The sequence below is a fragment of the Pezoporus flaviventris genome, unplaced genomic scaffold (assembly GCF_033815535.1).
Source record: "Pezoporus flaviventris isolate CSIRO_AGI_PZ_B2104156 unplaced genomic scaffold, CSIRO_AGI_Pfla_v1 ptg000035l, whole genome shotgun sequence".
NCBI lineage: Eukaryota > Metazoa > Chordata > Aves > Psittaciformes > Psittacidae > Pezoporus > Pezoporus flaviventris.
Window position 1 is genome coordinate 14,657,641 of NW_026892583.1, and position 12,096 is coordinate 14,669,736.

The window sequence follows — 12,096 nt, forward strand, 5'->3', positions numbered from 1 at the left end:
TTTGCCACGGCTGCTTGTGCCGGTGCATTGGCCCAGACAGGTCCTGCTGGGTAACAAACAGTTCCCTGTTCTGAAAAACGTGCCTTGTTTAAGAAAGAAAACCAAAAACAATATGAAAAACCAGTCTCAAAAGATGGGCCAGCAAAGCTTCCTGTAGTCTTCAGTCACAAAGTATGCTTTGTCACAGCAGTGGCACATGGAGCAGAAAGCATTGTGGCCTAAGGGATGTGGCAACATGTTCGACAGAAGAGAAAAAGGAGTCTAAAACTGCTTGCCTGTAGGTCTGTGACTGTCATTAGCAGACAGTGCAGGTTTACTGCACTAGTCAGCCAGAAAACAGATGGCTGAAGGGCTCTTTGGCTTCAGTTCAGCAAGCTCTCTCAAGCTCATAGAAACCATATGCAAGAGGTCACAGTAAGAAGTGTCCTTTTACTCACAGATGGCATTTTATTTTGAATAGAGTACCAGAGCGCTGCTACGGCAGAGGTTGAGAGAGGTCAGGTCCTTCACAAGGAAAATCATCAGCATTCGGAGCTATCCAGAGGCAGGAAGGTTGTACAGGCAGCCGGTTCCTCTGTGCATCAGCAATTCACATACACGTAAGTGCACATACAGCAACAGTTTGTCCACCATGCCCAGCTGAGGAGCCATATGGTGTCTCTTCATGTAGAAAAGCTGAAGATTGCAGAGGTCCTGGGTCAGCCATTCTGGGGCACGGCTGGGGAGCAAGCAGTACTAAACTTCTGACAACAGGAAGGAAAGAAGATCCCAGTCGCAAGCTACCTTCTGTCCTCCCCAGGGGTCTCTTGAAAGAAGCATGTTCTGAGCAAAGATGTGCAGGGAGGCTGACAGCAAAGGAGCTGGTTCAAACAAAAGTAGAAATATCAGGGCCAGCATCCTTGGCTGTTCAAGTTAGTGTAGGCAGAAAGAGAAACCTGTTCTGGAAAACAAGCAAAGCAAGTAAGAACTGCTTAACTACCACAGAATAGGCAGAAATACAGATTTTAAAAGCTCCAGTTACTTGAGTCCCCATCCATTTATTTTAAATATTTTGTGAACAAACCAGTTTGTCTCAAAACTCTCTTCACATACTGGATGGTGGTTTTTATGGCTTCTTGCACGGTTTTTTGGTGTTTCTAGGCCCCACAGAAATAAAAGAGCACATTATTTTTGCTCTAAATGCAGCATGTTGGGGCTCTGGGTTAAATGGGACCATGATCTGATCCTTCCCTTCTTTTGAGTTTACAACTTAAAATCCAGTCAATTTGCTGAACTCCCCAGCAGTCTCTTCAGCTGCTTCTGCCTAAAAGCAGAAAGAAGTGATTCATTCAATTAAGGCTCTGTTTTTTTTTTTTTTTTTGAGATCAGGAATTCAGGTCAGAGAAGGGGGGTGCAGATATTTTATTTCACCCCAGGAGCATCACGGTTTAGTTCTCTTCCAAGATGGTGTTTAACTGTAGTTGTAAGAGATCAAAGCACATCAGGAGATGGGTGGTGCCAGAGCCTGACCCCAGCCTTTCTGCTGCATGAAGTGGATGGCCAGCTCCTGGGCCTTGTGTGCAGTCAGGTGATGGCAGTGGGCTCTTCACACTCCCCTCAAAATACCTGCTCAATTTTGTGTGCCATTTAAGCACCTTCAGGGAAGCTTGCTTGGTTCAGGACTTAGCAACATGAGCACATGGCAAATGGTACAAACACTTCCTGGGCTATTATCCAGGGGGTTGCTATAAAAAACAGGGCTGCTGTCTCTAAGGGTTAAGCTGGCCGGCAGGAGTGCAGCACCAACTTGTGCTGAACTGGAGCAGGGTTAAATGGAGACTGCTCTTTTCTGAATGTGGTGAGTGAATGCTAGCAACGGCAAGTACAAGAGCTCTGACAGGAGTGCAGGCACTGCCCTTTCCCATTGGAGGCAAAACAGAAGGCTTGTGATTGAAAAAGCCTTGTGCTGAAAGTCAAATGCCAAACAAGGGAGTTTGTGCAGCTTCTGTTGTGCTGGTGGACTTTTCAGGTTGAGGATGGATAAGAGCAAACCCTCAGCAGTGGAGGCCAACATCGGGGAGAGGGTCAGACTGCCCTGCACAGTGGAAGTATCGCCGGCTCTTACCATTGAATGGCAGAAAGACGGGCAGCCCCTCTCCTCTCCCAGGTGAGCTCCCCAGCAGCTTCACCATTCCCAAAGGCAGGTTCATGTGGAGGAGAACCTCCTCCTACATTGCCTGCCCTGACTCCTCCCTGGCAGAATGGAGCTCCTGGCCATGCAGCTAGGGCCCATCCAGCTTTGTGCTGGCCAGCTTCCCCTGTTAGGAGCCAGACCATACTGCTTGACTGCCCTACCCTCATTCACAGATCAAAGTCTGCATTGAACCCTTGAGTGAACAGCTGTGATACAGCATCTACAAGTGAGCCAAAGCTGAAATATGTTCATCTACAAGATTAGCAGAAATAGAGCACACAGCAGGCAAATCTGCCAAAAACCAGCTGGCATGTGAGCCAGTACATAGGTCCATGGCAGAGAGTTCAGGGTGCTTGCATGGCTTCCACGGCTACTGGTGTTGCTGTCCTACAGCTCCCCTCACCCTCTCCTCCCAAAACCCCGCACCAGCAGCACACTTTCTCAGAGTCTAATCCCAACACTAGTGCTGGGATTTGAGAACTGAACTGCTGTTAGACCTTCACTCAGTATTACTACAAAGTTGTGCACGCTGCTTAGCTTCAGCACTGGTGTCTGGAGTCCCATCCTGACCCAAGCACAGGCTGAGGAGCTTTCTTATTTTGTTCCCCAGACACAGGCAGCAGTCAGACGGGGCCCTGGTCATCAGCCGGGTCAGCTCTGAAGATGTCGGCTTCTTTACCTGCATTGCCTCAAATGGACGTGACCAGGAACAGCACCAGGTCCTGTTCAGACCTCTTGGTATGGGATGTGTGGAGGCATGCATGGCATGTTTGCACACACATGTGTCTGCACACAAGTGGGAAAAAGGGAGGGCAGGTGAAGATGGCTTTCTTTTCTGGCCATGCTTCTTGGCTTCTTACATAACGTGTAACAGGCAGCTTGAGGGAAAGGGAAGAGTGAGTGGTGTTACCCAGTGGTAATCTGTGTGTGTCTAGTAGATCATGGTGCTCCAGGCAGCTGAGAAGAGGAACTAATAGTACAGTAAGAATGACTCTCAGGGTCTTGTTTCTAGGACACTCGTCCCACAATTTCTTCTCCCTGCATACAGGAGCAAGAGGAACTATGAGGATGGCTCTTCTGTGCATGTGATGTGCTTATAACCAGCTGGAGGAAAAAGCTCTTTGAGGCCACTGCTACTTGCGCTTGCTTGGGCCAAAGACCTTAGGAAATCCCCATTCCCTATAGCAACAGCATCATAGCTCCAAACATGCTATTTCAAGGCCTAGGGGTTTGTAGCTTATCATAGCATATGTTGGACTTCTCCCATGAGGGAATGCTCCTACTGCCTGGCATTGTCTTCCTGTTAGTGATGATTTTCCTTCTGGTCTAGGAGAGCTGAGGATCACTGGTCTTCTGCCAAGCATCACGGTACCTGAAGGAGGGACTGCTCAGCTTCACTGCACAGTGACTGGCAACAACGTGAATATAAGGTGGTCCAGGTGAGCAAAAATGAGACAGAACTTCCCCTTCCTTCTCTTCTGAAACCTCATCACTTACCCTCAAAATAATAATACAAGATGCCTGCTAGGCAAGGGAGAGACCCATGGTTCTCAGCCCTAACTTAGCATCACCTGCATTTTCCTAAACAACTTGGCTGTTACCGCCAAATCCTGGGAAAGATGCCTGTGGAGTCACCAGGCTCATGTTCCAGCCAAACAAGGAGAAAAGCAGATGTTAAGCTTAGCTTTCATGGAGTTCAGAAGGGCTCCGTGTTGGAAAGCTGGAGGTATTACAATAGCAAAAACTAAAATGTGTAATCAGAGGGAGACCTTTAGTTGGTCTTTATAAAACTCTCTCTGCCTAACCCGAACAAACATTTTAGCCCCCACAATAATGGTGACTCTTCTCCCAGTTCCCTGCTGCAATAGTTCTCTTCCTCTACTGTCAAGTGGGAGCAAAGGAGATTTTAACGTGTTCTAACAAAGGCAAAGGAAAAGCTGTGTCTTCTTCTCTTGGTGGTTTACAGGGAAACTGAATTTGTGCAAGTGTATGGTCAGGGTTTTTTTTCCCCTATTTGAAAATAACCAGCTTTGTTTTGGAGCTCTGTTGCAAAGGATCCAGAGAGATGGATTGGTAATTGTTTAAATCCCTCTACTCCATGGGATAGGACTGAAGTGGGCCATCTCACAAAGAGCTTTTCTTCCATATAGAAGTTTGGTATTTGAGTTAGCAAAATGATGCAAGTTTCAGAGCCTGAATGAAACCCTTTTCAGTGAAACAAATTTCATTTCCTTGGTAACTGGGAGTCCATAATTCAGGCAGTTTTGCTGCTGGGCACAGAGTATTCCAGGAGGAACAGAACAGACACAATTGTGCTGGTATTTTAAATGTATTTTTTTAAAAGCAAGCTTTTAAGGGAAAGAGGGCACATTGCTCACTGCCCCATATGTTCCTCAAACAATATGCGCTACTATCAATGACAGCCAAATAAGCATTGCCAGACCACAACCTGGAGAGAGGAAAGGCACCCTGGATTTGCTCTGAGTTCCTCAAGCCTCAAAAATGTGTAATAGCGGAAAGGGCAATGTCTTTATGCGGAGCACAAAGCCAGCTGCCTTCCACACAGCCAGTGGCCAATGGACGCAGACTCACTTGGGCTTGTGTAAATATCCAGTTGTAGAGCCGGGTCATGGAAAAAGGATTTTTCTCCCTTCCTGCTGAATTTGTAAAGATTCGCTCCTTCCACAGAGCCTCAGCTCCCAAACTGCAGAGAGCTCCTCTGGCCACGTGGGTGGGAATAGTGACACAAAATGGTTTTCACCACAGGAACGGGGTCCCCATGCGGGCAGATGGGCACCACATCCACCTGTCCCAGGATGGAAGCCTGATCATCAGCAGTGTTCAAGAGGCTGATGAGGGATCCTACACATGCAGCGCCTATAGCAGCAGCAACTCCGTCAGTGCCAGCACAGAGGTGAAGGTGCTGAGGAGCCAGCCTAGCCGTGAGTACAACCTGCCCCCCCTGCTTCTCCCACCATAGTGACTGCCTCTTGATGCTGTTGTAAGTCTGCCTACTGACGTGCCCATCCACCACTGACCTCGGGCTTTGGGGAGCAGTAGGAGCTGCTGGGCTGTGCTTCCCATGGAGCCCTGCTTTCCCTGGGCAGAAAAGCAGGACAGTGGAAATGCTTCCCCCCAACACACATGCATGAGGGTGCTGGGAGCTTAATTAACTTCCCAAGGCCTAAATGTCATAGTTGGTTGACCAAGAAGTTGGCTGCAAGATTAGTAGTTGGACTCTGGATGCCATCCAGCTGGCTTTATACAGGGTGTAGAGTGGTCTCTCCTCAGATCAGCCCCAGAAACTGCATTCTCCTCCTGTGTCTCACCAGAGGTGTCAGTTTCTCTCAACATCCTTGATGTTGGACTAAATTTAAACCAACACCCTTAGAACTGGCAGGGTGGAGAAAGCAGGAGCATGCTGTGGGAAACGAAACCTGAGGATAAGCTCTGGCAGTGTGTGTACAGCTCCTTCACCTTTTGCTTGGCTGCAGCTACTGTGAATCGCATTGTGGACCTGAGCAGTGAGTGCGTGGACCAGCCCCACCTTGCCAACTGTGACCTGATCCTGCAGGCCCAACTCTGCAGCAACGAGTACTACTCCAGCTTCTGTTGTGCTAGCTGCTCTCGCTCCCAACCACGGGCCAGCCCTCCTCATCGCCACGGGTGATAGACACCCTGCGGCCACATCAAATACAGGTGACTGACTGCGAGGCTGCACATCTGAACTCTGTCCACTTCCTGCATCAAACTGTTCTGGGAGCTCTGACAGACTGGAAAAGCTCAAGAGGGTGAATTGGACAGCGGGTAGGGAGCGTGACTGTTCAAAGGTGGGAGAGCCACCACCGTCAAGTTTATTGTAAATTTCTCTTTTCCCCACTGTATGGATTGCTGTAGCTAATCCATTTCTTCACTTAAGAGTAGTTGCTTTCATTCACAGAACAAGATGCTATTGGGAACATAAGGATGCTGTGACTTTAAGAAAGGCACATAACCAGCATAAAAGAGGGAGAGAACAATTCTTCATGCAAGCAAGAGAGAAGTGCTCTTAAAGAAAATAAGCTCTGAAGTGTTTGAAGATGGGTCTGAACTGTTCTAACCAAATCACTAATGAGCGATGAGCATTTGTAATGCTGGGGAGCACTTTAAATCTAAATGCAAAGGACTCTGTCCATGAGAAACAGCTTGATGCATATCAAATTAGCGTTCAGGTCCTTTGAGATTACTAGCTCTAGCGATGCCATGTTACTGGAGCTGTTTTATTCCAGCAGACCTTAGGCAAATTTCTAGTTGGCTCAGTTTGGCTTCTACTTCATTGTAATCAGCTTTGGAGTGTAATGCAGAAGCAATGCTTCACAAAAAGCTTTAAGACAAAATGGAAGTATGCTTTTAAACCCTTCCTGAATGTTAGGGGTAATTCAGATGAATATACCAACATGGTTATCTGTTCTGAGATGCTGCAGTTTAAATATCACTCGCCCTAGGAAGGCTCAGGAGACCGTTTTAGGGTTGATGTTTCTTTCAGAGCCAGAATTATGCTCTTGAAGTTACTGCAAAGCTGGGCTCAGTGGTAGCTTTGCACTGAGTTTCAGCTTGGGTAGTTGAATAATATACACATAGAAAGAAGTATGTGTAGGGGTATTTGATGTGCCAGAGTAAAACTTCCCAGTGATCTGTTCTAGTCTTGGGTAAGTCCAGGCAAGCCTGGCTCATGCATGGGGCCTGGGCTGATTGCTGCTGCTATGGGCTAGCAAGTGAGGACTTCCAGATGCAGAGCAGCTGCGGCTGAAAAGCATCCTTTGTTTCAAGACAAGGGCTGAGTGGCAGAGAGGCTCTGAAACTGTGAGTGGGGAGGTGAGATTATATGATTTGTTAGACCAGGAAAGGCCACTGGATGTGTTCAGTATCTCAAAATGGAATTGTTTTTGAGCAAAAGCCTTTTTTACAGCTTGAAAATTGCCTCCCCAGGCTTGACCACCTAAAGCCGGCGTGAACTCTAAATCCAGTAAATCAGTTCAGATGCACCTAAGAATCTAAAGCCGGTGTGAACTCTAAATCCAGTAAATCAGTTCAGATGCACCTAAGAATCACTAACCTCATGATTGCACTCTCTTCATTCAGGGTTGGACACACTGCTTTAAGATGTGAACAAACTGCAAAGTCTAAAAGCAGTCCAGTAAAGGAGCAGGAGGTGATGGTCATGCAGCTATTTGGGGGTGGGTCTTTCCGTGGCCTTGTAAGAATCTGCTTGCTAAAAAGGACAAAAATATTGATTATATAGTTAAGAGTCTTTAATTTGATTAGGGAAAATATCCTCTGCTGTAATTCACAGGTGCTACAGTATAAGGTTTGATGTTGACAATACCAGCTATAGAGTAATAAGATGGTCCTGAGGATTTCCAGTTGTCCTTGTACATAATTTCACATTTAATATCTCAGACCAGCATCTTTTTGTGTGTATGTGGTATTTTTGTATATAGCATGACTTTGCCTTTTGAGACCAGAGACTAATCAATCACAGACTGTGTGAATTCCAGTCTTAGGGGAGCCCTCCCAGTTCACCTGTGGCAGGCACGGAGGGTAGTCAAGGTCTGGACCTGCTCAGGAGCATGGTTAGAAGTTAATTGTGGTTGTATCAGACCCTTTCATCCCAACATAAGCAGTCAGTCACACCTATAATAACCCTTTCCACACCAGAGGCTCTATTTTTAGAATATTTAAATAGCCTGCGTGGTCAGCTTCCCTTTAAGCAGTATGGGTACTCAGGATGTGTCCAGGGAATGCTTTCTCAAGACTCGCAAGGGCTTTAACAGTCCACTGTATGCTGATGGGCAGGACTTTGACATTGAAGACGCTTTGGTTAATGAGTGTTTACTCTGACCTCTTTCCAGCTGGTAACTGTGGTAGTAAGGATGTAGCGGAAGACATGCAGCTCACTGCTTTATGTACATACCATCACTGTAATAGTTAACTAAAGGTTCTTTCTGCATTTCTTCTATTTGACTTTATGCTTTTCCCCTCTGTGTAACAGTCAGGCACTTAACTGCCTATTTACTTTTTTTGAGAATCAAGATGTCCATTTTCTTCCCTAAACAATGGATTATAGGAAGGACCCATCCCCTTCACTGTTATCTCCAGGACAGGGAAAGGGTGTAGCTACCCTGCGCTATTTTCAGCTGATCTTGGGGCACCAGGGCTGTGAAAGATAGGGAACAAATAAAGTAAGCTATACAGGGTTTCTTTCCTAGTATAAACGTCTACAAATATTTGCCTTTTTTTTTTTTTTTTTAAAAGGCATTGGCACTAACTCAAACACTACAGGGAGTGTTGGTCATGACTATTCATATTGTACTGAAAACAGGTGAGAATCTGTAAAGAAAAGAACTCAGTTTTCTAGACCACATTACAGCGAGAATCACTGTACTGGCCTGGAAATAGAAACTGCTGGCAAGCTCAAATGCTAGGGCCAAACAAAGGGAGCATTTCTTCTCCTTCAGGTTACCAAGTCTGAGTTTTCCTTGTCTCTAAACTGATGTGGTGCACATAAGAATGCAGTAAGCACCAGTCCTACTAGCAAGGTAGATACCAGCTCACTGGAAGAACAGAAAAGGAGTGAAAATACATTGTCTTCTCATATGGCTCATAGGGTCTTCACTCATTTTAGTATCAGGGGAAAGAAAAAGTGAATTTTCCTTTCCCTCCTTTTTGAATGTATCTTCATATTTACCTCTATAAACATTCAGTTAGAAAACCCAGAATCTGATGTTTTCAGTAAAGCCCTCCCTTTTAGAGCTTTAAATAGTTCACCAGGATATTTGCAAGTTGAGTCTTAAAATTCAAGGTAACCTAACATGGTGTAAAAACAGAAGAGGTGTTAAGATACAATGATTAAGCTTCTAGGCAGGCAAGCAGAGCTCAACTACATTTACCTAGTAACACAGAAAATACCCAGAAGGGCAAATGTTGACAACAGAGTGGGGCTGGGAAATAAAGCTTTCACAGACAGTGCTTCTACCACCAACATTTATTTCTGTTAAAGCAGATTATAAATCATCAGTACAAATATATATAACTTACATTTGCTTGTAAGGCCAAAGTTTAAAAGTAAAGTTAAAATGAGATGGTTTCCACAAGTCACCAGAGGCAGAACCTGAACCAGCTGCAGCCTTAACCACAAGGTTTCACAAATCAGTGGGAAAAAAAATAAAACCAAAGTTAAAAAACCCTAAGATCTATCGACAGACAAACATAAAATGGTTCCCAGGTAGCCCCAGGATGTAGATATGGTTACAGTAAGTTGTCACAGTAGTGTTAGAACCAATAGATTAAGACAAAGAAACTGCAGCAATACATGAAAGGAAAAAATCCATACTATATATAATATGTAGCCCAATTCCGATAAAAAACAGTAAATTTTCCCCATGGTTTTTGGTTTTCAAACCATGACAATACTGTTCTTTAATTTTCTTTCTTTAAAACTACAATATAATGACTTACTGGTCATGATTGTTGTTGCAATATGCTACTTACAATGAACAGATACAAGAACAAGCTAAAGCCCCTTTTTCCACCCCCCAATATTACTTACAATAAGAATCAGAGATAAATCAATCTTATATACAATTTCTTACATCCAACCCCCTTCTTTTTTAACCTTTGGCAAGATTACTTACAACTCATACAGCTTTTAATATCCAACTATTTAAAATATTCTAAATGCATAAAAATAAAGATTTTGGCTTTACTTTATTCTTTACATATAATATTCACTTTGTTACTCAAAATGGAAGCTCAACTTTTTCCACAAACCTGGCTTTTGTTAAGCAGGTGACGACTTCCCACCCACCCACCCCCACCCCACCCTGTTGTTCCCTGAGGGGGAATGTCCAGGACTTGCAGGGCATCAGAAGGACCCCAGTACAAAAGGGGCCTTCCTTTCTGTGAGATGATGGATGTTTCTGCAGAGAAGGTGTTGGGGCTGGGTGCCTGCCTTTGCTCTGTTTGACTTCCAGCTTTCCAAGTGAGGAGGGAATGCAGACTGGGGTGGCTCCACGATTCCTTTTGAAGAACTGCACATTAAATTCATTGTATGTTTAGATCCTCCTCATAATTGCTCCCTCCTAAACCATTTTTGTTTGAAGGGACCTTTGGGATTATCAAAGCAAACTGATCATAAACAGGCCCCTCTGCTCCCTTTATCCCTCTATCCTAATGTACAATTTATCCAACTCCCTCCCAAGGACTGCTTAAAGTTCAATCTCAAATGTCTTCTGTAAATCACTTGAGAAGGGGTTAGTTGGAGAGGGATTAGTGCGTTGCTTTGCCTTGCCCTCTAGTGCTGCCCACTGTGCTTCAAATGGGTCTACCTGCGGAGCAGGTGCAGGAGGCTGCGAATGCTTGTCCTCTGCAGCCCATTTGCCACCATCGACTCCATTGAAAGCGGTAGAGCCGTTGTGCTGTGTGGGTGGGTTGAAGAAAGGGCTGGCTGTAGCACTGGCTGTAGCACTGCTGCTTTCATACTGAGGGAATGTCTGCTGTTTGACGAGACTGGGGGACTGATGTGGATGGGCTGCTGGAGTGTGGCTTGCAGTACCAAAGACATTGGCTACCATCTGCGAAGGTGTGATTCCAACCACAGGTACGCTTGGGGCTGCATAGGTCATCCCATTTGCTACAGCATAGGGTTGAGCTGGAATAAACGCTGGCTGCATGGGCGGTACTACACCAACCGGCACAGGCTGAGGTGCAATGAAAGTGCTGACTGGGAAGGCTGGTGCTGGCTGGGAAGGTGCCGGAGGAGGCTGGAGTAGTGGCTGTGGAGCAGGGGCAGGGGCTGGGGCTGGCTGCTGTTGGGCTCTGACAGTCTTTGAGACCTCTTCCAACCAGCGGTCTGCCTCTGAGGGAGTACGTCTGTGATTTCCTTGGAAGAGACTTGGTGAGGCTGCACCTGAGGAGGTGCTGCTCCATTCAGCGCCTGGGAAGGAAAGCATGAGGAAAGTCACTAATATGTCCCCTCCTCATCCTTTTCTCATTCAGAAAGGCTGGAGGATGTGTACAAGGACAGACAGGCTTCCTCCCTTCAGGAGAGCTGCTTCACTAAAATGAAGGCTTTTACTTTTTTATTCCTTCTCAGCAGATACCTGAGACTTTAGGGTATGCTGGAGAGCTGCTGCCTGCACTCCTGACTTTGTGGCAGTGATATGGTCCATAACCACTAACTCCTCTAACTGGGGAGTATCAGTTTCTGGACATACAGCTCAGGACTGGGCGACTGTTAGAACATGAAACTAAGAAACTAAGATTCATTTGCTCTGTTTCCTAAATTAAGGCTTTACCCTCTAAAGGACAGTAATACAATTGTACAGGGAGTTAAAGACAGCATTTATTTGCCTGTCCTATACACTTTGAAGTCTGAGTACTCACTACAGTATACATGAACACTGAAGGCAATACATCTAACCAAATTACTATATATATAAACTGTACTAACTATGACTCCTTTATATTCTTCCTCCATCTCCACTTGCTCTTCCCTTACTCCCTTCATATATAACTCAGGCTGTTTACCTCTCAAACTCTTTTGCAATGTTCAACATTTACTTAGCATTTTAGACTTCTTTTCTATAAAACCAGCTGATTTTAACTCACTTATCTTCAATGATTAAAATAAGTAAATAAATAAATAAATCAATCACCATTCCTGCCAGTTTCAAAACTCTCCCACCAGGCGAATTCTGCCTTTCCTTCTTCTTGGAGTTTCAAATCCTGTTTCCCTCCCATATGGCTTTGCTAGGTTTCCAATGTGATGAGAAAAGCAATGCTAGAGCCAGATCTAGAACTCTTGTGTTTTTTGGTGTTTGGGAGTAGAAACCCCTTACTGCTCAGTAATCTGCAGCCAGCCTGATCTAGTTAAACAACACCTC

The 12,096-nt window shown here is 45.4% G+C and overlaps 2 protein-coding genes across 24 annotated transcripts in view; one reads left to right on the top strand and one right to left on the bottom strand.

The window, feature by feature from the left end:
* The window catches only part of PAPLN (papilin, proteoglycan like sulfated glycoprotein), a 63,203-nt gene that overhangs the window by 45,260 nt on the left and 5,847 nt on the right, over nucleotides 1-12,096 (top strand). For 4 of the 7 annotated variants that reach the window (XM_061462673.1, XM_061462675.1, XM_061462671.1 and 1 more), the window contains 6 exons: nucleotides 461-599; nucleotides 2,009-2,146; nucleotides 2,784-2,911; nucleotides 3,504-3,612; nucleotides 4,940-5,115; nucleotides 5,668-6,057. In XM_061462673.1, coding sequence (XP_061318657.1) covers nucleotides 461-599; nucleotides 2,009-2,146; nucleotides 2,784-2,911; nucleotides 3,504-3,612; nucleotides 4,940-5,115; nucleotides 5,668-5,843 — 866 coding nt within the window. In that variant the 3' untranslated portion in view covers nucleotides 5,844-6,057. Of the gene's footprint in view, nucleotides 1-460; nucleotides 600-2,008; nucleotides 2,147-2,783; nucleotides 2,912-3,503; nucleotides 3,613-4,939; nucleotides 5,116-5,667; nucleotides 6,058-12,096 lie in introns of those variants that run through there. The other 3 variants (XR_009744969.1, XM_061462672.1, XR_009744970.1) reach the window with 3 other exon arrangements.
* The window catches only part of NUMB (NUMB endocytic adaptor protein), a 99,503-nt gene continuing 96,589 nt past the window's right edge, over nucleotides 9,183-12,096 (bottom strand). For all 17 annotated transcript variants that reach the window (XM_061462688.1, XM_061462687.1, XM_061462690.1 and 14 more), the window contains one exon: nucleotides 9,183-11,147. In XM_061462688.1, coding sequence (XP_061318672.1) covers nucleotides 10,420-11,147 — 728 coding nt within the window. In that variant the 3' untranslated portion in view covers nucleotides 9,183-10,419. The remainder of the gene's footprint in view (nucleotides 11,148-12,096) is intronic.